Below are 25,961 nucleotides of genomic sequence, written 5' to 3'. Positions count from 1 at the left end.
TCCATGGGACTCTCAAGAGTCTCCTCCAGCACCATAATTCAAAAGCATCCATTCTTCGACAATCAGCCTTCTTTATGGTCCATCTCTCACTTCCATACATCACTACTGGGAAAACCATAGCTTTAACTATACGGACCTTTGTTGGCAAGGTAATGTCTCTGCTTTGCCTGGATTCCCCCCCAGCTCAGCCTTTCCCCACTTTTGGTGAGGGGTGCCGGGACTCCAAAAAGACACTGCTGAAGTTCCTTTGGTCTGAGCTTCCTTCCAAGCCTTTTCAGGGGTCGTTTAGCCAAACGTTGCCCCTCACAGTACCGGTGTACTTGCTTACTGCGATCGGTGCTCACACTGTTGCAGCTGTGGTAAAAGTGGAAGTTTTTCTTCAATAAGAAACTGAAGAAGAAATATAGTTCACCACATATTAACATAATGAGAAGGTTTGGGTGGGTTTGTAAGAAGAGCTAACCTTGACTGGATCTGAAGTGGTATGGGCAGGTTATGATTTTTGTCGGAAATAGTGATGGAAGAAAGCTGTGCCATTTGTCTTTTCATTTCAGAAATATTCAGTGACAGCGTTCTGCTTGCTTGGAGAGTTAAAAAACACCTGACTCAACACACTTGGTAAAAAGTCTTCTGTGAAAGGAAAACTTGGGACGGGAGGTTTCTCACACAAACAAAACGCTGAATAATTTTCTTCTGTTGTGGAGTGGTAGAAGAAGAAATATGGCTGCCTCAGAAAAGCGCCTTGCGTCCTCTGCCTCAGCAACAGTGGTTGTGATTCAGCTGCTTATACTTCAGGTTGCCTTAATAGGAAACATTTCCTGTGGGAATGTGCTTATTTGGCCAGCGGAAGGCAGTCACTGGCTAAATGTTAAGGTCATCATTCAAGAACTGCTACACAGAGGTCACAACGTCAGCATTCTAGTTTCAACGGCAGCACACTTAATCAAACCCAGTGATGATATATCGGCGGCTAAGTTTGAGGTATTTCCAGTGTCCTATGGAAAGGATGAGGTCGATTCCATTTTCTCGAACAGCATATGGGCATGGGTGAACAACAAGCCAACCACCTTGACCTTCTACAGGTTTTACAAAGAGCTGGGGAAAGAGCTGGGGAAATTCATTGACTTACAGAAGGACATATGCGAAGCGGTTCTGGCCAATAAGGAACTCATGGCCCGCCTGGCAAAGAGCAAATATGATGTGCTTCTTTCAGACCCTGTGGCGTTTGGTGGTGACCTGATTGCCCTGAAATTGGGCATCCCATTTATGTACACCTTGAGGTACATGCCAGCCTCAACGATAGAAAGAAACTGTGCGATGATGCCTTCCCCTCCTTCGTATGTTCCGGCTGTTTTGTCTGAGCTCACAGACAGAATGTCATTTGGAGAAAGGGTGAAAAACGTAATATCTTACCATCTGCAAGACCATGTTTTCCAGACTTGGTTTGGAGCCTGGGACTCTTATTGCAGCCAGGTTTTAGGTAAGCTTGTTTTTGTTTCTACTTCCCAAAGTATTATTATTATTTGGTAGAGTAGATGCTCTAAAGAGGTCAAGGATTCCAACTTCAGTCCTTGGCATGGCCAGTTAGAAAGGACCTAATAGTAGCAGGATTGGAAAGGCCTCATCCTGAGGCTGGTAGAGCCACAGTCAGCTGGAAATAGATACTACCAAAATTGACCCACCTGTAAGGGAAGGAGCAGATCTCACCTGCCTTGCTCCCTTCTTGCTCCACCAAATTGCTCTCCCTTCTGGGCAACTCTCCCTGAATTCAAATTGATCTTGAAGAATTTCTCTCTTTTTAAAACTCTTTTTATTAAGGATTTGCTATAAGCAACTACCATATTTTGTGCTCTATAAGACTCACTTTTTCCCTCCTAAAAAGTAAGGGGAAATGTGTGTGCGTCTTATGGAGCGAATGCAGGCTGTGCAGCTATCCCAGAAGCCAGAACAGCAAGAGGGATCGCTGCTTTCGCTGCGCAGCGATCCCTCTTGCTGTTCTGGCTTCTGGGATTCAGAATATTTTTTTTCTTCTTTTCCTCCTCCTAAAACTAGGTGTGTCTTATAGAGCGAAAAATACGGTAACTAGAAAATAACGAAGACAAAAGAAATTAAAGGTAAAGGTAAAGGGATCCCTGACCATTTGGTCCACTTGTGACCAACTCTGGGGTTGCGGCGCTCATCTCACTTTATTGGCCAAGGGAGCTGGCGTACAGTTTCCGGGCCAGCATGATTAAGCCGTTTCTGGCGAACCAGAGCAGCGCACGGAAACGCCGTTTACCTTCCCACCAGAGCGGTACCTATTTGTCTACTTGCACTTTGACGTGCTTTCGAACTGCTAGGTGGGCAGGAGCAGGGACCGAGCAATGGGAGCTCACCCCGTTGCGGGGATTCGAACCGCCGACCTTCTGATTGGCAAGCCCTAGGCTCTGTGGTTTAACCCACAGCGCCACCCGCGTCCCATAAGCAACTAACTAGAAAATAACCAATACAAAAGAAATTATGAGACATTAAATGAAGCAGGCATGAGAATGCATACATCAGTAAGGAGACCTTATGAAAATGTATAATAATAGAGGAAATTGCAAAACAACAACAACACGCAATAGGGCAGCTGCCACACAAAAATGTGTGTGTTAGAATAAAATATGCACTAAAATGCTGGTAATTTCTTTGCAGTAACTTTTAAAAATAAATCACAAATTGAAAAATTCAGTCTAATGGAGTGTTTCAGCCTAAAATTCCATATGCCCCAGCTAGCACCTGAAGGACATTAGATTGGGGAGACCGAGACTGGTACTGATGCACATTCAGCTACCAATTCTGACTTCAGAGGAAAGGATTATTCTAAATATTATAGAAGAGAAAATATGGATTTGGAACTGAAAGAATATCTGTGAAGGAGCCATAGCCAGTTCTGGCTTCCTAACAAATGTGTAGCATAACACATATTTGTGCAGACTCAGTCCCCAGTTGCTGTTCATATTTCTTTTCTTCTTTTTTCAGGTGTACAGTATATAGTTAAAACGTAATGTGGAACCCAGCTTCCTGTATTTTGGCAAACAAGGTTGCTAAAGCCCTCATATCTGTAAAGAAAATACAAGCTGCATTTAAACTCATTCCCTTTCCCTCGTTCAACAGGGAGACCCACAACATTATGTGAAGTGATGGGGAAAGCAGAGATCTGGTTGGTTCGCACCTACTGGGACTTCGAATTCCCACGGCCTTTCCTACCAAATTTTCAATTTGTGGGGGGTCTGCACTTGAAGCCAGCCAAGCCTTTGCCAGAGGTAATTCTCTCCTTTGCCCTTTGCCTGCTTGGTAACTATGCCTGGATCTTCTTCAAAGCACCTTCGGGCAAGGGGGGGGGGCGTGTGGTGGCACGATAAAGAAGTGGCAAGGACAACTTGTTGTTGTTGTTTAGTCGTTTAGTCGTATCCGACTCTTCATGACCCCATGGACCAGAGCACGCCAGGCACTCCACTGCCTCCCGCAGTTTGTTCAAACTCATGTTGGTAGCTTTGAGAACACTGTCCAACCATCTCATCCTCTGTTGTCCCCTTCTCTTTGTGCCCTCCATCTTTCCCAACATCAGGGTCTATTCCAGGGAGTCTTTTCTTCTCATGAGGTGGCCAAAGTACTGGAGCCTCAGCTTCATGATCTGTCCTTCCAGTGAGCACTCAGGGCTGATTTCCTTCAGAATGGATAGGTTTGATCTCCTTGCAGTCCATGGGACTCTCAAGAGTCTCCTCCAGCACCATAATTCAAAAGCGTCAATTCTTCGGCGATCAGCTTTCTTTATGGTCCAGCTCTCACTTCCATACATCACTACTGGGAAAACCATAGCTTAACAATATGGACCTTTGTCGACAAGGTGATGTCTCTGCTTTTTAAGATGCTCTCTTAGGAACTTTTAATTATACGTGGAGGAGGTATGGATTGATTTCCTAATCTTGCTCTAAATAAGGAGCAACCCTGACTCTAAGATGAGTGGCAGCATCGTAGCATTCAAATCTGAAGACGCAGGCAGTCTTATCAAGGGGTGACGTCTGGTATGACATTCTGAGTGGCAGAATGTTTTAATAATATAAATGTTTTAAGTCTTTTTTTATCAATTCAGTATATTTTCTTTAAATTGTCAAATAATTCTGTGTACATTGCGGCAGCCTTTGGCTATGTGCAATAAAACTGACTGAGAGTGGCAGAATGAGGGAGGGATAGATTAAAGGAAGTTTGTCTGGCACCTTCATTATTCACGTTTAGGTGCCAGGCAAAAAATTCCTCTTCAACCAGGCCTTTGATTGATTTGTTGGTATGTTAAACCACACTGGGCTTCTTGAACCAACTTGGTAAATGCCAGGCAGCTGCTTTCTCCCCCACAAGCAACCCTCGGGATGATTCATCACTCTTCTTTCTGAAGTGCTTCTGTGACACATATCCGAATGTAATGGTTCTAGGGGTTGCTCGTGAGTAAGTTGCCGCCACTCCTGGCTAGGTTACCTGGTTGAACCCTCTCTGTCTGGACAGCCTCAAGTTTCGTGGCTGCCTCAGTCGCTGGCAGAATCCGTCAGTGGGCGTTTCTTGAACCTCTTCCAGCATAAAAGCTGTTTGACGCCCAGTCTCCTCCTAGTCTCCCTGCATGGAAGTCTTCTGCGCAGAGAGGGTGTGGGCAGCGGAGTACCCGTACTCTCTCCGCTGGTCTCCGGCGAGGAGTCCTGGAGCCACCTCTCCGATTCCCCCATCTGCCCCCCTTCTCCACTGGTGTTACGCTGATTTCCTTGCCCAGCAGATGGGCTGCCTCTCTCCCTACTGGGACCCTCTCCGGCATCCCTCTGGAGCCTTCTCTCCGCCTCCAGCTCCGATGGCAGTTCCCTGACACCGAAGATATATGCACACAATCCGAGAGCAGAGTCCAAGCAGAAGCTAGGCATTTGAGGTGTGGAATCGAAGCTAATTTATTATATACAAGTGTTACAGAACAAAGAAAACATGGCTCCTCTCTCCTTCTTCTTCTTCTTCGAGAGAACAGACTAAAAGCAATAGTGCTACATACATAACAAAACGGTGTAACTGAACTTCCGTTCTCATGACTCCAATAGTATGGAATGTCAACACAGACATGTGATGAAAACAATCACACATCCAGCAATGGAGGAATGAAATCCCAACATGATTAACATCCAATACCCTTTAAAATGTGTTTGTGGGAGCAGGGCGGTTATTGGTTTGTGGAGGTTTTATTTGTTCTTGTTTCTATTATGTATTTTGTGTTGGTTTTTTTTACGATGCGAACCAACCTGAGATCTATGGATGAAGGGCAGTAATCAAATTTAATTAATGGGGGGGGGGGGGTATTATTGTCTGTGTGTCAATCCAGGGACACCATTTCAGATTTCTCTAGAAGGGACATAGATTCCTGAAACATTTCCCGGAGCACAGCTCTGCTTTTTCTGATAGCACAGAGAAACCGGACTGATTGATCACACAACCTGTGACTCCTCAGTCCTAAAGGGCACTGAAACCTCCTTCTAAAATGCTGGAAACACAGTTTGGAAACTGGACCTTAAGTACCACCTTCTCACAGTGGCGTAGCGTGGGGGGTGCAGGGGGGGCCGGCCGCACCGGGCGCAACATCTGGGGGTTAGGGTTAGGGGGTGCAAATCCACGGGTTAGGGGGCGCAAATCCACAGGTTAGGGAGCGCAAATTACTTGCCTTGCCCCGGGTGCTGACAACCCACGCTACGCCACTGCCTTCTCATTCAGAGGCCAGCACAACTCGAAGTGTTAAGATTAACATTTCTAATTCATGCATCAGGTTCACATGGCAAAGACATGGAGGAAGGTGGTTTGTTGGTTTATAAAGAATGCTTTTAATCTTTTGACAGGAAATGGAAGAATTTGTCCAGAGTTCAGGGGAACACGGCATTGTGGTGTTTTCTCTGGGCACTTTTTTCCCAAACTTAACAGATGAAAAAAGTAACATGGTTGCATCGGCACTCAGCCAACTTCCACAGAAGGTCGGTGTTCAGGTCATTTGGTTAAAAAATTACAATTCACTTGTATAGTGGACTTGTGAAAATGCTTCCCTGATTTCCTTACCCTGGCTGTGAAATTGCATGCTTTTACAACAGACGTTTTAAAGACTTGCTTTCCTTAAATCTACTCCTACTTAAATAAATTAGAGCAGGCTTAGAGAATGAGGCTACTCCTAGCCTAATGCTTGTTATGAGATGTAGAATAATGCAAAATAATTCAGAGAGGAGAAAATAGGCTCCCTAAGGTCTGCTTTGAGGAGCAGATGGAATTAGCTCTGGATAACTTTTAGTTTGAATCTTTTTTTCAAATTTACTCATACGTTATGAATTCTCAGTGCTGGGGGAATATGGAGTCAGAACAGTCCAACATAGCCTGAAGTCAACATACTTGATTGTTTAAATGTAGCTTATATATTTTCTTAATATATAAATGCCGTATTGTTCAGTCGTCTACTAGGCTACTATATATCAGGGACACGGATGTGGTACAGAAATATGGTGCATTACAGCTGTATCTCGGGTTAAGTACTTAATTCGTTCCGGAGGTACGTTCTTAAGCTGAAACTGTTCTTAACCTGAAGCACCACTTTAGCTAATGGGGCCTCCTGCTGCCACCGCACCGCCGGAGCACGGTTTCTGTTCTCATCCTGAAGCAAAGCTCTTAACCTGAAGCACTATTTCTGGGTCAGTGGAGTCTGTAACCTGAAGCATATGTAACCCGAGGTACCACTGTCACTAAAGAAAGTGGCTAAGCAGCCAGTGTTGATGATTCATATTAGAAACCAGAAGGACAGCTCAAGTTGTTGGAGAAGCCTACAGATCAATGTGGAGCTGATTGAAAGCCAAGCAAGATGAACAGCCTGCCTGGGGGGGGGGGGGGTCATCCCAGTTTTCCTTGCAACCTGTGCTACAGAGAACAGTCTTTCCATTTCCCCTCCAAATCCAGGTTCTTTGGCGCCACAAAGGGAAACGGCCAGAAACCTTAGGCGAAAACACCAGGATTTATAACTGGATACCACAAAATGATCTTCTGGGTAAGAGAGACTTCATGTTTCATTGCACCTTGGGCTTCATTGCAGCGTTCTGCCAATCCCTAGGAAATATCTCCTCCATCCTCACTTTCCTCACTCACTGACAGCCCTGGATAGTGGTAGCAATGAGCATCTTCCCCTTCTTTTATTCCATTCCTAAACAGTAGCTTCACCCTGCCCCTTGTATTCTGTTCTGCCTGTTTTATTGCTGAGCTTGGATCATTTAAAAAAATAATCTCAGAATTGGCAACGTGTGTGTTGGGCAGGGAAGAGGGGAAGATGCAAACTGGAAAATGGTGAGCGCACACATGCTGTAGCCCAGGGGCTGGCCACCTAAGGCCCATGGGGGTCGTTTAACTGGCCCACAAGCCGCCCCTGAACCAAGCAGCCCACTCAGTGAGTCCCCATGTGCTAAACCTGCACAGCGCTGCACGGGGACTCGCTTTTGTAGTGCCGGAAATTGCGTCTGCACAGACGTAGATGCCAGAAATTATGTCTGTGCAGACACGGGTGCCGGAAATCGCGGGTGGGCAGGCGATCCAGTCCACGAAGGGATCTCCGCTGGAGTGAACCATCCCAGGTAAGGTGAACCTTGTTGACCCCTGCTGCACTTGGGTGGGGAGAATCCCAACTGAAGACTTGTTTGTTTTGGGTTTTTTTAAGTGGGCAAGGATGCAATTTCTAGGCTTTGGCACATTCCCTTCCCACTTACTGCTTGCTGCTGTGACCCCACTCCTTGTCTGGTGCAAGCAATTGGCACAAGCTCTTTGACTGAGCTTCCAGTGTGACTGAGAGCCAGTGTGGTGTAGTGGTTAAGAGCAGTAGTCTCATAATCTGGGGAACCGGGTTCGCGTCTCCGCTCCTTCACATGCAGCTGCTGGGTGACCTTGGGCCAGTCACACTTCTTTGAAGTCTCTCAGCCCCACTCACCTCACAGAGTGTTTGTTGTGGGGGAGGAAGGGAAAGGAGAATGTTAGCCGCTTTGAGACTCCTGAAGGGGAGTGAAAGGCGGGATATCAAATCCAAACTCTTCTTCTTCTTCTTCCCCCCTCCAAGAGTAGAATCAGACCATTGTCCACAAAGAGGCACGCATCCCACCGCCTGCCTCAACACAAGGTGAGATGCAGGCTGTCCCTGCTATTATTATTAATTAATTTCCCCAGCCACTCTGGGCGGTTCCCAATTAAGTGTTAAAAACAGTACAGCATTAAATATTAAAAACTTCCCTGAACAGGGCTGCCTTCAGATGTCTTTTAAAGATAGGATAGCTGCTTATTTCCTTTACATCTGAAGGGAGGGTGTTCCACAGGGCAGGTGCCACTACCAAGAAGGCCCTCTGTCTGGTTCCCTGTAACCTCACTGCTCACAATGAGGGAACTGCCAGAAGGCCCTCGGAGCTGGATCTCAGTGTCCGGGCGGAACGATGGGGGTGGAGACGCTCCTTCAGGTATACTGGACTGAGGCCGCTTAGGGCTTTAAAGGTCAGCACCAACACTTTGAAATGTGCTCAGAAACGTACTGGGAGCCAATGCAGATCTCTCAGAACCGGTGTTATGTGGTCCCGGCGGCCACTCCCAGTCACCAGTCTAGCTGCCGCAGTCTAGATTAATTGCAGTTTCCGGGTCACCTTCAAAGGTAGCCCCTGGTTATCATATTTCTTCTGCCATCCCCAGTTGGATCAAGTTATTACCCTTCATCCAGCAGCTGTTTCTCACGCCTGTTTCTCACAGGTGTAACTTCTTGGGATCCTTGGCGGAAAGGGGAAAGAGGCAGGGAAAATACCTGGATCCATCCCAAGGAAAACCAAGCCCTCAGACAGTGCTGTTTTTCAAATCTTGGCCAAACCTGAGCAAGCTAGCTGAGCTCAAATATTTGGTGCTTTGTGTTTTCAGCTATTCAGGAGATCTGGAACTACAAATTCTCTCTGTTTTACGAAGCTGTTACGTGCTTGGACAGGGTCAGTTTTGAATTCTAGCAACTTTAATAACCTACCTTTACCATCCCATAGTCAACAGATTCTCATCTTCCTCCTCCAGGACACCCCAAGACCAAAGCCTTCATAGCACATTGTGGGATCAATGGGATTTATGAAGCCATTTACCATGGCGTCCCCATAGTGGGGATTCCCCTTTTTTCTGACCAGCACGACAATATTGTACACATGAAGGCAAAGGGGATGGCTGTGGAACTGGACCTTCAAACAATGAAAGGAGAAGATTTGTTGGAAGCTGTGAAGGCTGTGATTCACAATCCCACGTGAGTGGTCAACCCTCCCATTTAAAATGTCAAGCAATTTTTAAAATAAAACCTCTCCCCCAAATCTCAAAGCCCCTTTGCACTAAGTCACTTTGGATTTTGAGTGAATGATGTCATACTAGTTTTTTAAATTGTTACTCTGCCCATCTGACTGGGTTACCCCAGCCACGCTAGACAGCTTCCAACATATAATAATAATAATAAAACATTGAACATTTAAAAACTTCCCTAAACAGAGCTGACTTCAGATGTCTTCTAAAGGTTGTATAGTTGCTTATCTCCTTGGCTTGGGGGGTCACATAACTCCATACCCTCCAACAATTCTCCAATGAAAATAGGGACCTCCTAAGGTCTAAACCGGAGGGGCGTGGGGGGCGCTGTGGGTTAAACCACAGAGCCTAGGACTTGCCGATCAGAAGGTCAGCGGTTTGAAACCCCGTGACAGGGTGAGCTCCCATTGCTCGGACCCAGCTCCTGTCAACCTAGCAGTTCGAAAGCACGTCAAAGTGCAAGTAGATAAATAGGTACCGCTCTGGCGGGAAGGTAAACAGTGTTTCCATGCGCTGCTCTGGTTTCGCCAGAAGCGGCTTAGTCATGCTGGCCACGTGACTTGGAAAAACTGTCTGTGGACAAACGTCGGCTCCCTCGACCAGTAAAGTGAGATGAGCGCCGCAACCCCAGAGTCATTTGCGACTGGACTTAACTCTCTGGGGTTTTTAAAGGAAAAGTGGGACATTCCAGGATCAAATCAGAAACCGGGATGGCTTCTGTAAATCTGGCGCTGTCTTAGGAAAATAGGGACACTTGGAGGGTTTGCCTTCACTGTCGGATGAAGAACTCCAATGTGCAAAGGCTTTAATGCTCAAATCAGATTGGTACATAAGGTAAACTATAGATTCCAAGGTACATCAGATGGAGGAGACACAAGCCTAAGACATTGACCCAAGAAGCAGCACACCTCCTGCACCTTCCTTTTGAAGAGGGGGAGGCAAGTGGCTGGAGTCTCAAGACTTGGAAAGCAAAAAGGCACTCTGTCGAATGGGCTGACTCTCTGTAGAAATTTTGTACTGGTGCTGGCATCTCTGTGTCCATAAAAATGGAGACAAAATCAGGGCCGGCTCAGCATCATCTTGGCTTTCAGCTGCCTCTCCAGGTGAGGGACGCCTTTCACTGATAGGAAGAGATTCCGGAGGCTGCTCCACATTGGGAGTTGTTGGGCTAGGGGTGTCCAATACTATAGAGGTGGGTGCCCCTCTGCAAACCCACTCAGCCTCTCTTTGCAAACCGGATCTAACCACAGACCACTGAACCTCTTCCCAGGTTCAGACATTTCTTTCTTTCCTTTTGTTGTTCATTTCTATTCTTTTTATTATCAATCTTTATTGCATTTTTAAAATTTACCAAAAAAGAAAATAAATTAATCCTTACACCCACATATACTGGAAAGAAAAGAAAAGAAAATATGAAAATTAAAATTAAAATTAAAAAAGGAAAAGGTATTTGTCAAATACACCAAATTATTTAAGGAGTAGAAACCATAGTTTGAATATTCTATATCCAAAATTTCTAGAAAGACATTACCTTCATATTCCATCTTTTCTTTTCTTTTCTTTTCTTTTCTTTACCGTCACATTCTTTCTATTCCACCAAACTGGTTTGAGTCCCTTATATGTTAATTGACTTCCCTCTATCTCTTTGCGGTTTCTATATTTCTCTTACATTTAAGTAATCCACATTCCATTATTAAAAAAGAAAATTCCCTTATATCTGTGAAGTTAGTCCAGGCACAGCCCAGTGTTGTTATTGGAACCATATTTCGTCAGAAAATTTTTAAAGCAATCCCATTCAGGACCAGACATTTCATGGGGTGTCAATTCCACTTTCCCTGTCTCATGAGGACTCTACTGGTGTCCTTCAACACTCTTAAGTTCCTTTCCTTCTTCCTTGGGCTCCGAGCTCTGCATACATGACACCACAAACAGGACTTGTAACACCTGCTAAACTGCAATGGAAATGTGAGTTTGGGCCCTATTCCAATTTGTCCTTCCTTTTCTCTCTTCCCCCCTCCCCTTCTTTATCCAATCCTCCAGGTATAAGGAAAATGCAATGAGACTGTCGCAGATCTACCACGACCAACCGATAAAGCCGCTGGACCGGGCTGTCTTTTGGATTGAGTTTGTCATGCGCCACAAAGGTGCCAAGCACTTGAGAGTAGCCGCGCATCATTTGACCTGGTACCAATATCACTCCCTGGATGTCTTCGTCTTCTTGATCAGTTGCATGGCACTCTTCACATTTATTGCTGTTAAATGCTGTTTATTTTGTTGTCGGAAATGTGGCAGGGTCCTTAGGAAAACAAAAACAGAGTAGCTTCTCCTGGGACTCAGCCATCATTGTTTCACTTGCGTTATTTGGTACGCTCAGACTTGGTGTGCTGAAATGAAATCTATTTCCAAAAGCTGTAATCATTTGCAACAACTTTAAACTGAATTGAATGTACAATGAACCAACCTTTGTGTGTCAAGGCCCCCAGGACACCCCCAAATAAAGACACAGCTCACACAACATTTTTGTTTTGGTTTTTGGCATAATTTTGGCTACGGCTTTATTGAATTACAGTATGTGAGTGGTTGCTTAGGCATTGGTTAGCGACTATGTGTTCCCACATAGAGGTAGGAACAGAACTGACAACCGCAAGCCTGCGGAAGTCAGTAAGGGTAAACATTTTTGGGGAGAGAATAGAGTTGGGTGCCAGGCTCACACCTCTCCCCAAATGTTCCCAGGGGCTCTTGCATGGCCCTAGCCCCTTGACAGGGGTTCGGACAAAAGCATGGCAAGCCCCTGGATTCTTTTACCGGAATACCCTTGCAGCAGCAGCATTGGAGGGGCAGGCACAGCCAACCACATGCCCTCCACCAACCCAAATTAACCAATGCCTAACTGCAACCTTACAAGTTGTGGTGATTTGCTACGCGGGTGGCGCTGTGGGTTAAACCACAGAGCCGAGGACTTGCCGATCAGAAGGTTGGCAGTTCGAATCCCCGCGATGGGGTGAGCTCCCATTGCTTGGTCCAAGCTCCTGCCAACCTAGCAGTTCAAAAACACGTCAAAGTGCAAGTAGATAAATAGATATCGCTGTGGCGGGAAGGTAAACGGTGTTTCTGTGCATTGCTCTGGTTCGCCAAAAGCAGCTTAGTCATGCTGGCCACATGACCCGGAAGCTGTACGCCGGTTCCCACGGCCAGTAAAGGAGGTGAGCGCCGCAACCCCGGAGTCGGTCACAACTGGACCTAATGGTTAGGGGTCCCTTTACCTTTACCTTTAATTTCTTTTATATGGGTTATTTTGTGCGCAGCGAGAAGAGGAAGCTCAACGCTGCACACAGGGAATAAATAGCACCCCCATCAATCAAACAATTTTGCAACATTAAATTCTCCCCAGCAACAATTGGAGGTGCCCAGTCAAATTCGTGGCCATCCATACTAAGCTGCCCAGCAACAGGGGATCTCATGGTAGCCCCCACCGCAATACGTGCTCTCCATGAAGGAGAACCTTCTTAACCACACTCCAGACAGCAGCTAAGAGAGAGTTGTAGATATCAATGATAGTTCATTGTAGGGTTGCTTTCCCCTCTTTAAATGAGATTATTCTGTAATCTCCAAGGTTGGCTTTGTGGCTCAGTACCTGCTTATTTTGGGACGCGGGTGGCGCTGTGCGTTAAACCACAGAGCCTAGGATTTGCAGATCAGAAGGTCAGCGGTTCGAATCCCTGCGACGGGGTGAGCTCCCGTTGCTCAGTCCCTGCTCCTGCCAACATAGCAGTTCGAAAGCATGTCAAAGTGCAAGTAGATAATAGGTACTGCTCCGGCGGGAAGGTAAACGGCGTTTCCGTGCGCTGTTCTGGTTCACCAGAAGCGGCTTAGTCATGCTGGCCACATGATTCGGAAGCTGTACGTCGGCCCGTCGGCCAATAAAGCGAGTTGAGCACCGCAACCCCAGAGTCGGCCACGACCGGACCTAATGGTCAGGGGTCCCTTTACCTTTACCTTACCTGCTTATTTGGAAATGGTGCCCCCGCATACATTTCTTAAAATTGTGTATCATTGCCAGTGCCGGATTTACATACATATAAGCTAAACAAGCTATAGCTTAGGGCTCCACTCTCTTGGGGGCCCCAAAACAATTAAAGGAAAAAAAGAACTGGATGTACATTTCCAAAATATAAGTTAAAAAACAAATAAAATGAAACCTAAATTGTGTTTCTAAGGAAACTTTTGTTATTACCAAATGCCAATGTATTTGTTATTGTCAGAGCTGGCTCCAGGTCCCAGCTCACAGAGGACCAACGCTAGCCGGTAGTAATGTACAAAAGTCTTTATTGAAGTACAGTTTCCATTCTCAAGCCGTAGCGCCCCAGCTCTACGTCTAGGGTTTAGACCGGCGAAGCTCCATCTGAATCTCCGCCCCCTGTACACCAGTTTAAGATTCTAGCCTTACTCCACCTCTTCCGTCTCTCCTTTCTCCTCTGGGTCCTGCTACCCCCCGGGGTCCCTTCCTTCCTGGATTCTTCCGACGCAGACGTTGACCCCCCTGACTCCTCCCTCTCTCTTCGGCGGGCTTTGGGACCTGGCTCCCTATCCGGGCTGCCAACTGCGCCGCCCTCCTGTACATTTGAACTTGGCGCGCGCGCCCAGCCTTCGACCTTCCTCTCGACCGTTTCCTCGCTCCCCGATGTAGGCGTGGCCAGTCCTGTCTCCTGTCCTTCTGCTGGCAGCGCGCCGCCTGATCCCGATGCCTGGGACTCCTCCCCCCTACTGCACTCTGGTGTGGACGCTGGTCCTGATTTCCAGCTGCTGCTCTCTGAGTCCCCTCTGGCCCCTTCTTCCTGGGGTGTCCCCCTAGGCACCCCCCTTGCCCTGACCATGGGGGCCTCTTTCTGTGAATCTTCCGATTCGCTGGAAAGACTCAGAGACCTCGGACCGCTGTCATCGCTGACATTTCCTTCGGACTCCTCCCCCTCGCTCTCCATTCCCTGTGCCTCTGCTCCTGAACCCCTGACATCCATCCCCCCCTCGAAGCCCCCCCTTCCCCCCTCCCCTCCTTCAGGTGTGGGTGCTGGGTGCTCCGTCGTTGTGGGGGTGAATGGCGGATACAGTTCGTCTCCCTTGGCGTGCATCCAGCCGGAATAGTCCGGCTCGTCCTCCGTGCTCTCGCCGACCTCGATTTCCTCTGCTTCCATCTCAGTGCCGCCGTGCTCGAACCCGAGGTCCTCCCCCAACACGTCCATCTCCGTCTCTCCCCCGGTCACCTCTGGGGCCGTTGCCTTCCAAGGACCCCCCAGCAACTGCCTGCTCCACTGCTCCTCTGGTCGATCGTCCCACCAATAAGAGCGGTCTGAGGCATACCCCGGGGGCGATCCCTCCGGGGAACGTGTTTCTAGTGCCGGTTCTTCGTCCGAGGTGAACCCCTGGAACGTGCTGGCTGAAAGTGTGGGTGTGAAAAGCCAGTCGTCGAAATATGCGGCTGGCATGGGCCTGTGTGGGAACAAGGCATGAAACTCTTCCTTGAGAAGAGGCTCGTCCAAGGCATAGTCCGGCACCCAACGGTTGGCGCTGGTCGGGGTACCTTCGCTGGCGAGAAAATATTCTACTCCCTCTTCCCCCCATCTCGAGTCTAAAATCTCTGTGACCTCGTTGATGGGTTCCCCTCTTAGCGACCCCCTCCTTGTGGGCTTCTCCCTGAGCGGGTCTGGTGCCGTGCCCGGCTCCTGAAATCTGTGAGGTGCTTTGTAGGGCGTGAGTACTGATCTATGGAACACTGGATGCATTCTGGATCCCTCCGGAAGTGTCAACCGGAAGGCCACTGGATTGACCTGTGCCTCGACTTGGTAAGGTCCTAGCTGCTTATGTCCGAGCTTCTTCTTCGCTAATGATCTGGTCGGCACTGCCTGGGCTGCCAACCAAACCCAGTCTCCCACCTGTATGTCTTCCCCAACCCTTCTGTGCCTGTCAGCCTGCAGTTTGTATGCGTGCTTTGCTAGTTCTAACTGCCTCCGAAGCTGTTCGTGAACCTCCTGCAACTCGGACGCTAAGGCTTCCGCTGCCTGTGGCTCCCCCTCCCCCAGTCTCTCTAATCCCGGGAAGGTTCTGGGATGCCTCCCGTTGTTGGCGAAGAACGGTGTCACCCCCGTGGATACGTGCTTCGTGTTGTTGTAGGCGAACTCAGCGAGCGGCAAGTAGTCCACCCATGTTGCTGGCTGCTGATTTGCGCAGCATCTCAGGTACTGCTGCATGACGGCGTTGACTCGCTCCGCTTGTCCGTTGGTCTGCGGGTGTCTTGCCGACGCTAGGTTGATCTTGACGTTCAGGAAACCCATCAGCTTCTGCCAGAAGTTCGAGATGAACTGTCGCCCCCGGTCGGACAGGATAGACCGTGGCAGACCGTGAACCCTGAACACGTGGTCTATGAACAGTTTGGCTGTCTGTTCCGCCGTGGCCACCTTCGCGCACGGAATGAAGTGGGCCATTTTGGTGAACATGTCCACCACCACTAGCACTGCCGTCTTGCCCCTCGAGCTGGGTAAATCCGTGACAAAGTCCAGTGCCACCCTCTCCCACGGTTCGAGCGGTGTCTGCAGCGGTTCGAGTAGTCCCGCCGGCAGTTTGTGCACTGACTTGGCCCTTTGGCAGGTGTCGCACCTCGAGACGTAATCCGCGACTTCCCCCCGCATCTTGGGCCACCAAAAATCTCTGGCTACTAATTCTACCGTCTTCTCTTTGCCAAAGTGCCCGGCGGTGGGTGCGTCGTGCAACTGCTGCAGTACTTTCGCGCGGAGGTCGTCTCCCGGTACGTAGAGGGCCCCTCTGCGGATGAGCAATCCGTCGCGGATCTGGAACTCGTCGTTCTTCGCCGTGCCCCTGTGCACCTCCTCCATCTTGGCTCGTGCGAAGGGGTCCTCCTGCAGCGCTCGACGTACCGCTTCCAGGTCCACGGTTGCTGAAGCGCACGCCCACGCTTTCGGTGCGAAAATGTGCTTGGCCGCTGCTGGTGCCGCCTCTTCGAGGTATTGCGGCTTTCTGGACAGTGCATCCGCCATGATGTTGTTGTCGCCTGGGATGTACTCTATCCTGAAGTCGAAATCCGCAAAGAACTCCGCCCACCGTATGTGCCTCTGGTTCAGGAACCTTGCCGTGCGCCAGTACTCCAGGTTCTTATGATCCGTGCGGACCTGCACTGTGTGCTTGGCTCCGATGAGGAAGTGCCGCCACGCCTTGAATGCTGCATGAATGGCCAGCAACTCCCTGTCCCAGATGGTGTAGTTCTGCTCTGACTTGCTGAGCTTCCTGGAGTAGAAGGCACACGGTCTCCAGTCCCCGTGCGGGTCTTGCTGCAACAGTACTGCTCCCACGGCTCTGTCTGAGGCGTCCGTTTCAACTCTCATCGGTCTGTTGGGATTCACATGCAGTAGCTGCTCTTCGGACGAGAAGAGACGCTTGAGTTTCTGAAAGGACTGCTCCGCTTGCTCCGTCCAGATGAACTTCTTCTTCTTGGAGCTGAGCGTGTCGGTAATGGCCGCTGTCTGCATCGCGAACCCCTTGATGAACTTGCGGTAAAAGTTGGCGAAACCGACAAACCGCTGGACCTCCTTCCGATTGCGCAGGCTCTTCCAGTCCAACACTGCGCGAACCTGGGCGCTGTCCATGGCGAGCCCCTTGTCCGACAACTTGTAGCCCAGGAAATCTACCTCCTTCATGTCGAACTGGCACTTCTCCAGCTTGGCGTACAACCTATGCTCCTGCAGTCTCTGCAGAACTTCCTTGACGTCTCCCTCGTGGGTCTCCTCTGATTCGGAGAATATCAGGATGTCGTCCAGGAAGCAGACGCATTTCTTGTAGAGGAGGCCCGCCAGTACGTGATGCATGAAGGCTTGAAAACAGTGAGAGCCATTTTGTAATCCAAAGGGCATAACTCTGTATTCATAGGTGCCCAGGGGCGTGAACATGGCAGTCTTCCACTCGTCGCCCTCCCGTATGCGAATCAGGTTGTACGCCCCTCGCAGATCCAACTTTGTGAAAACGCGTCCTTTCCTCACCGTTGCAAGCAGGTCGTCTATTTTGGGCATGGGAAAGGCCGTGGGCTTGGTTTTGGAATTTAAAATTCTGAAGTCTACCACAAGTCTTTTTTGGGGCGTGTCCTTCTTCTTCACAAAGAATACAGGACTGCCCCCCACTGCCTTCGACTCCCGGATGAAACCGCGCTTCAAGTTGAGGTCTATGAACTCCCTGAGTTCCTGCATCTCGTCTTCAGACATGGAATACAGTTTCCCGGTTGGCAGCGTCGCCCCTGGCAGGAGGTCAATCTTGCAGTCATAGGGCCTGTGAGGAGGCAGCTTGTCCGCTTCTTTCTCGCAGAAAACCTCCAAAAACGCTGCATACTTGAGTGGCACTGCTTGCAGCGTGCCTAATTGTAGCTGCGGGTCATCCTCTTCCCCTTCCGGGCTAGGCAGAATGCAATGTTCCGCACAGTAGGAGGAGCCGAAAGTCAGTTGGCGCTGGTACCACGCCAATGCTGGGCTGTGCCTGTGCAGCCAACTCATGCCCAATACTACAGGCGTGTCCGACAGGTGGGTGACATTGAAGCTGATGACTTCTCGGTGATTCCCAATTTGCATCACCATCGGAGGCGTTTGCTGCACCACCTGCCCCCCCAGCAATTCCCTGCCATCCACCGTGACAACCTTCAGAGGCAGCGTGGCTGGCAGTAGTGCTATGTTGTGCTGTTGAATAAAATCCAGTCCTATGAAGTCTGCGTTACTACCAGAGTCAATGGTAATCGGCACTTCCATAGTGAGTCCATTGGGCAGTTGGAGCGATGCTGTAAGCTGCACCACTGGTTTGGGTGGGAGGGGGTCTGTGGGTTGCAAAATTTCTGGGGATTGCTTCACTGACTTGTCTGGCTGGACCCCAGTGCCTCTTCCTCCAGCCAGACTCCGTCGTTTCCCTGCTGTGGTTCTCTCTGCTGAGTTGCGTCTGTGACTGTTGCAGAGGCTGCAGTGTGCTTATGGAGCCTCTGGGGACACTCTTTCGCCATGTGCTGAGCACTGTCGCAGATGTAGCACTTCCTGTTCCCTCTAGGAGGCTTCGCTTTGACTGCTCCCGGTGTTAGGGCTCTGGTAGCTGACTGAGCCCTGGCGCCTCCAATCTCCATCGGTTCTTCTCCCCCTCCCTGCGAAGGTGTGGATTGCGCACGCGCTGCATCCTTGGGAAAGAGGGGAGGAGCTCTCATTGGCGTACGTCCCCAACGTCCTTCTTCTCTGTTCCATGGACGTTCTTCCAGACGCACCCCAATCTCCAGCGCCCGCTGGACCACTTGCTGAGTGCTCTTTGGTCTCTCCCCCCTTGCAATCTCATCTTTCACATTTGCATTCAATCCTTCCCAAAAAAGGTCTCTGACTGGAGCAGAATCTTTCTCCCATCCCAGCGCATGGACTAATCCAAAAAAGCGGGAATGGTACTGCCTCACACTGGCTCTGCCTTGTTTGAGCCCATGTATGTCTTTTCTGGCAATATCGATGTCTATCTTTGATAAAAAACACGAATCCATCGCTTTAATGAAAGCATTCGCATCTTGGAGCGCCGGATCTTTATCTCTCCACAAATTCCTCAGCCACGCTTTGGCTTCCCCATGCAAATGGGACCAGATAAACCCCACTTTCTCTCGCTCATCTCTAAAGTCTTTTTCCAGCAGATCCAGCGCAAACAGCAGGTCTGCTCGGAAGTTAGGGTACTGCTGTAAGCTCCCGTCGAAATGAGATACAAGACTGCCTCCTCTTCTCCCCAGCCCAATGCCCTCTGATTTGGGTCCCGGTTGCCCCTGCTTGTCAAGCATTTCCAACCTGGCTTGGAGATCCTTGTAGGCGGCAGCTACTTCCTCCTCCCTTTTCCTGGACGCACGTACCTCCGCGTTGAGTTGTGTCACTGCATTTTGCAGTTCTATTAGATGCTGTTCTGTCGTCATCTTGCCTGACTCTTGTGAGCTCGCGAAGCACCACTCCTCTTCCCTCGCGGCGTCCCTCCCGTTACGAGGTTCTTGGTGCAAAATTTTTTGTTGAGATGGAGCTTACTGTCAGAGCTGGCTCCAGGTCCCAGCTCACAGAGGACCAACGCTAGCCGGTAGTAATGTACAAAAGTCTTTATTGAAGTACAGTTTCCATTCTCAAGCCGTAGCGCCCCAGCTCTACGTCTAGGGTTTAGACCAGCGAAGCTCCATCTGAATCTCCGCCCCCTGTACACCAGTTTAAGATTCTAGCCTTACTCCACCTCTTCCGTCTCTCCTTTCTCCTCTGGGTCCTGCTACCCCCCGGGGTCCCTTCCTTCCTGGATTCTTCCGACGCAGACGTTGACCCCCCTGACTCCTCCCTCTCTCTTCGGCGGGCTTTGGGACCTGGCTCCCTATCCGGGCTGCCAACTGCGCCGCCCTCCTGTACATTTGAACTTGGCGCGCGCGCCCAGCCTTCGACCTTCCTCTCGACCGTTTCCTCGCTCCCCGATGTAGGCGTGGCCAGTCCTGTCTCCTGTCCTTCTGCTGGCAGCGCGCCGCCTGATCCCGATGCCTGGGACTCCTCCCCCCTACTGCACTCTGGTGTGGACGCTGGTCCTGATTTCCAGCTGCTGCTCTCTGAGTCCCCTCTGGCCCCTTCTTCCTGGGGTGTCCCCCTAGGCACCCCCCTTGCCCTGACCATGGGGGCCTCTTTCTGTGAATCTTCCGATTCGCTGGAAAGACTCAGAGACCTCGGACCGCTGTCATCGCTGACATTTCCTTCGGACTCCTCCCCCTCGCTCTCCATTCCCTGTGCCTCTGCTCCTGAACCCCTGACAGTTATGAATAAAAATCATTTTAAGTTAGAGCTTAATAATTAAAGGTAAAGATAAAGGTACCCTTGCCCTTACGGGCCAGTCTTGACAGACTCTAGGGTTGTGCGCTCATCTCACTCTACAGGCCGGGAGCCAGCGCTGTCCGCAGACACTTCTGGGTCACGTGGCCAGCGTGACGAAGCTGCTCTGGCGAACTGGCACCAGCGCATCAGACGGAAACGCCGTTTACCTTCCCGCTATAAAGCGGTCCCTATTTACTTGCACTTAAGGGTGCTTTCGAACTGCTAGGTGGGCAGGAGCTGGGACCGAAAGACGGGAGCTCACCCCGCCGCGGGGATTCGAACCGCCGACCATACGATCTGCAAGTCCTAGGCACTGTGGTTTTACCCACAGCGCCACCCGCGTCCCCAGCTTAATAATTATTTCACTATTAATATACTTCTTCTTAATTGTATTTCACTATTAATCTACTTTTTCTTAACTGTATTTCAGTTCAACAATTACTTTGAAAAAATACACATTTTGTTATGTCCAAATGGCTTTAGATACCTATTAGGTCCATAAATTGCCATATATATTCAACACAAAAAACAGCGACAATTTGTTGTTGGCAAAGGTCAGCTGGACATATAAGGGCCCCATCAACCCTAAATCCAGCCCTGATCATTGCCCTGAAACAGTTACTCACTTGAAAGTTATGTCACATTGTCCTTTGTGAAAGGGAGAACAAGTTTCTGAAAAACAGCAGTCAAGGTCTTTTGTGGAAATTTGTCACTTGATGCTATTGTAATACATGCACAATGGATATGATCCATGGGACATCAGGCACACCTGTGTCTGTTTGTAGTAAATAATAATAATAATAATAATAATAATAATAATAATAATAGTACCCCATCCTTCTGACTCGGTTGCCCCAGCCACTCTGTGCAGCTTCCAACAAATATAAAAGCATAATAAAACATTACACATTAATGGAATAAAAAAAATGCAAAACTAAATGTTTAACTTCCATGTGCATGATCGTCTTCAGTACAGCTACTGCATTCCAAAGTGATTCAAAAAAGGAGGAGCCAATGGCTGCCTCAGAGTCCAATTCTGCATCTGCTGTAGGTATAAACATTGCGTGGCGAGTTCCCGTCTCCTACCATTGGAAATAAAGACACAAGAAACCATAATTAAGGTTAATGGGCTAAAATTGGCCACAACTTTATTGGTTACAGGTGATGCTTAGGCATTGGTCCTAATCGACTATCTGGCTTCAGTCTGTCTAGCTGAGAGGCCGGGAAGGGTTCATAGAATCATAGAGCTGGAAGAGACCACAAGGGCCATCGAGTCCAACCCCCTGCCAAGCAGGAAACACCATCAGAGCACTCCTGACATATGGTTGTCAAGCCTCTGCTTAAAGACCTCCAAAGACAGAGACTCCACCACACTCCTTGGCAGCAAATTCCACTGTCGAACAGCTCTTACTGTCAGGAAGTTCTTCCTAATGTTTAGGTGGAATCTTCTTTCTTGTAGTTTGGATCCATTGCTCCGTGTCCGCTTCTCTGGAGCAGCAGAAAACAACCTTTCTCCCTCCTCTATGTGACATCCTTTTATAGATTTGAACATGGCTATCATATCACCCCTTAACCTCCTCTTCTCCAGGCTAAACATGCCCAGCTCCCTTAGCCGTTCCTCATAAGGCATCGTTTCCAGGCCTTTGACCATTTTGGTTGCCCTCCTCTGGACACGTTCCCTGGTGATGCATATCAACTAGGCACTCCCCCGGGGTCTCTGCTCGGGGGCGTGCCTTGGGCTCTGGCCTCCATAGGCTTCGGACGGGGCCATGCCTCCAGGAATCCTTTACCGGACTACCCTTCAGGAAACCGGGGGAGGTGACGGCGCTCCTCCCCCCATTCATCTACATAACAATACCCCGACCAATGCCTAATTGCCAAACCGTGGAAGTTGTGACGATTTGCTACGAAGTAGGCGAAAAAACCAAAATGGCTCGTGCCAATTTGCCAAGTGGAAAAATTCCGACCAGGCTCCTTAATGGCGACCAACCAAGGTCCATAGCAAGGTCAAAGGAGAAACCTTGTGGAAGACACAAGAATTACCCACTCTGGAAGAATGGCAGATGAAGGTGATGGACTATATGGAATTGGCGGAAATGACCGGCGGAATCCGAGACTAGGGAGAAGGGTCAGTGGAAGAAGATTGGAAGAAATTTAAAGACTACTTACAGAAACATTGTAAAATTAATGAATGTTAGAATGATGCTGGATTGAAGTTAAGTGGGATTTTTTAGCAGCAATGTTAAGGAATATGTAAAAATGGATTGCTAACAGGTGATAATTTAAAGCTATAATATATTAAGATAAAAGATTAAGATAAAATTAAAGAGGGAAAGGATTTGCTGAATTAACCAATTGAACTGCAAGAAAGGGAGGTGTGAGGAGGTCAGGGAAACAAGTAAATGAAAGATATGATATGGAAAGACTGATTTGTTTTTAACTGTTTCTATTTTGTATTTTCTTCTTCTATTTACTCTTTCTTATTTTTTCTAATTTTTGTAATATATTGAAAACTTTAATAAATATCTTTTTTAAAAAAACAACAAAGGAGAAACCTTGAAGGGTGGATGGGTGGGAAATTCTCCAGCTGATCGGCGGCAAAGAGGACGCTCCTCTGCCGCGCTTGCCTTAAATGCGGCAAGCCACACCCCCTGAGCCAGCTGATTGGCTGGCCAGGGGGATGACGCGGCAGAGGATTCCCCTGATCGCGTGGGGCTGGGAGCCAGCCTCCGCGCGAGTGTTGGGGCGTGAGCCCACAAAACCACCTCCTCCCGAGGTCGGAAGTGACTTTGCAATTCTTAAGATGACTTACATTTTGCATTTTCATTTCTTGACAAGGCTGCATATATGCTTCAGTTCTCCAGGATGGGAATAAATGGTCCTGGGTGCAGAATTCGGTTTCGTCAGAATACTAGCTCCCACTTTTTATTTTTTTAAATTCTTTTTATTGAGTTTTTCCCCAAACAAAATCATACATGGTAGAAAATCCAAAGGAAAAACAAAGTACGCAAACAACCAGTTAGTACCAAGAGAAAAAAAGGAAAGAAAAAAAGAAAGAAAAGAAAATCAGAAAAAATACATTGAGTTACTTCCCTTCATCTCGGTTTAGGCTATATAACCATCCTACCTTCCTGCGGTATCAATTTTCACCCTCTATCGTAACCTCACAGATTTTATATTTCACCTACTGCTCCCACTTTTTAAAAGCAAGTGTGTCTCCAAGGGAATGAGTGCGTAGAAAAACACCTACTCTCATCTTCCAGCCATGCTATGTGGAGACAGACCTGCTTAGCTCCGCCCTCTTTTTTTGTTTTTATAGATAATCTTTATTAATTTAAATTACACATTTATACAAAGAATTTACAATCTCATACTACAAAATGAAAATTAAAGAAAAAAAATTAAGAAAAAAGAAAATACAGAGAAAAGAAAGAAGAAAAAGCAAATTTACGTACATAAAAAACCCTTAATCTTCCTAATTAATACTTAATTAAACACTTAAATAAAAAAGACTTCTGACAAAATGAGTGTTCCAATCTTTCTCATTGTACTGTTTATACTGTCGTCCCCCCCCCCCCCAGTTTTAATTCTTTAGTATTGTTCCTGTCTACTCCTCAAACGCTATTTGTTGTGTTTACAAGTATCACTCAAGTTCTGCTAATGTGGTGTGATTGGTACAATATGATCTTATATAATCCTTAAAGAGTCGGGTCACGAAGAGTTGGACACGACTAAACGACGATGAATCCCTAAACATTCTCCATTCTTCCAATATTTTCTGGTTCAATACTCCTCTAACTCTTCTCGTCAGTTTTGCTGGTTGTAAATATTCTAACATGAGTATCTGCCAGTCTGTAATTGTCGGTATTGTTTCGTTCTTCCATTTCCAGGAAGCAGCCTGGGAGTGGGGGGCAATGGCGTGCCACCCGCCCGCCACTCCCAAGCCTCCCCAAGATGTCAAAACGAACACCAGTGGCGTAGCGTGGGGGGTGCAGGGGGGGCCGGCCGCACCGGGCGCAACATCTGGGGAGGGGGGCGCTCGCAGCTCTCTGCCCCTACCTGGCTCACTCACTCTCTCTCACTGCAGTGCTGGCTGTGCGAATCCGATCCAAGCCGCCGGGTTGCCGCCCACTGTGGAGGGGGGGGTACCAGGCGTGCGGTGCGGTGCGGAGAGAGAGCGAGGGACTATCTGGGGGAGGGACAGTGCAGTGGGGGCCCCCGCAAATTACTTGTTTTGCCCCGGGTTAGGGGGCGCAAATTACTTGCCTTGCCCCGGGTGCTGACAACCCACGCTACGCCACTGACGAAGACGGAAGGGGTGAAGGCTGCCAGCAAGGTGGTGCAGCTCTGCCCCTTCCCCCGGTGGCTTGGGGTATGCCTGGGAGTTGTGTGCGGGAGGCACGCCAAATGTCACCCCCCTCAGTGATGACACCTGGGGCAGCCCACCCCCACTGCCCCCCTTCTTCCACCCCTGCCTCTTGGACAACAATTCACTCTACCTCCCAATCAAAAGGAAAAATACATTGGTACCTCAGGTTAAGCACTTAATTCGTTCCGGAGGTCTGTTCTTAACCTGAAACTGTTCTTAACCTGAAGCACCATTTTAGCTAATGGGGCCTCCTGCTGCCACCGCGCAATTTCTGTTCTCATCCTGAAGCAAAGTTCTTAACCTGAAGCACTATTTCTTGGTTAGCGGAGTCTGTAACCTGAAGCGTATGTAACCTGAGGTACCACTGAAGAAAAAAGAGTCCCCAGGCTTACCTGTTTAGGGAAGTTAAAAAGTTTTTTTTTTCAAAGATCTTTATTGAAACATTTATACATAATAACCAAAATTCGCAATGATTCCCTCACATAAAATATAATATCTAAATTACAACAGTTGCATAATATACACTTAATTATAAAACCCATCACCCACCCTCTACTTCCATCCACAGCAATTTGACTTTTGTATATTTCTTTCTACCTTTGCCCCTTGAATTCTATAATAAATTATTTTTGTTAAATTCTGATTTTTCTTTCTTTCTTTGTTTTGTTATTGCTTACATTTTTTATTCTAAGCCTACTAACATGTCATTTTTAGAACAATATTTTGACATATAATCTTCGAAATGCTTCCACTCCATTCTTAACTTTTGGTTTGATTGATATCTTATAATTGAAGTTAATTTTGCCAATTCTATATACTCACTTAATTTACAAATCCACTCTTCCTTTTTGGTATGGCCTGAGATTTCAGGGAAGTTTTTCATGTGTTGTCCTTTGGAAGCTGGTCAGTGGTGTAGCGTGGGGGGTGCAGGGGGGGGGCGGCCGCACCGGGCGCAACATCTGGGGGTTAGGGTTAGGGGGTGCAAATCCACGGGTTAGGGGGCACAAATTACTTGCCTTGCCCCGGGTGCTGACAACCCACGCTACGCCACTGAAGCTGGTGACCCTTACACTTACTAACTTTTCACTCCCCAACTACCGTTGCACACATTGGAGCACATTCAATCCCTCAGGGTTTATTTTGAACTTTCACCCTGGGTGTGGTGCAAGCCAAAAGCACCCTGTTCCCTCTGAAACTTCTCGTTACTGAATTGAAGAATGGGAAAGAGGAAACAGAAAATAAGAATTAGCAGAGAAAGGTATGGGAAGGAGGGGGGGGGAAAGCACACATAAGAAGGGGGGGGGGAAGATGGGGAATTTGGAGAAACGTAAAAGGCA

At 48.3% G+C, this 25,961-nt stretch overlaps 1 protein-coding gene across 1 annotated transcript; it reads left to right on the top strand.

Annotated features, from left to right (window-relative positions):
• The first annotated feature begins 687 nt into the window (after positions 1 to 687).
• On the top strand, positions 688 to 11,855 carry LOC310661517 (UDP-glucuronosyltransferase 2A2-like). The gene is made up of 6 exons (XM_083407791.1): positions 688 to 1,480; positions 3,139 to 3,287; positions 5,883 to 6,014; positions 6,979 to 7,066; positions 9,100 to 9,319; positions 11,410 to 11,855. The coding sequence occupies exons 1-6, from the start codon at positions 721 to 723 to the stop codon at positions 11,687 to 11,689; spliced, it is 1,629 nt and encodes a 542-aa protein (XP_083263917.1). The 5' UTR covers positions 688 to 720; the 3' UTR covers positions 11,690 to 11,855.
• Positions 11,856 to 25,961: the final 14,106 nt, after the last annotated feature.

Source organism: Podarcis tiliguerta (genome assembly GCF_965153285.1).
Source record: "Podarcis tiliguerta genome assembly, chromosome: 13".
NCBI lineage: Eukaryota > Metazoa > Chordata > Lepidosauria > Squamata > Lacertidae > Podarcis > Podarcis tiliguerta.
Note: the sequence above shows the minus strand (reverse complement) of the source record. Positions and strands in the feature narration are given on the sequence as shown.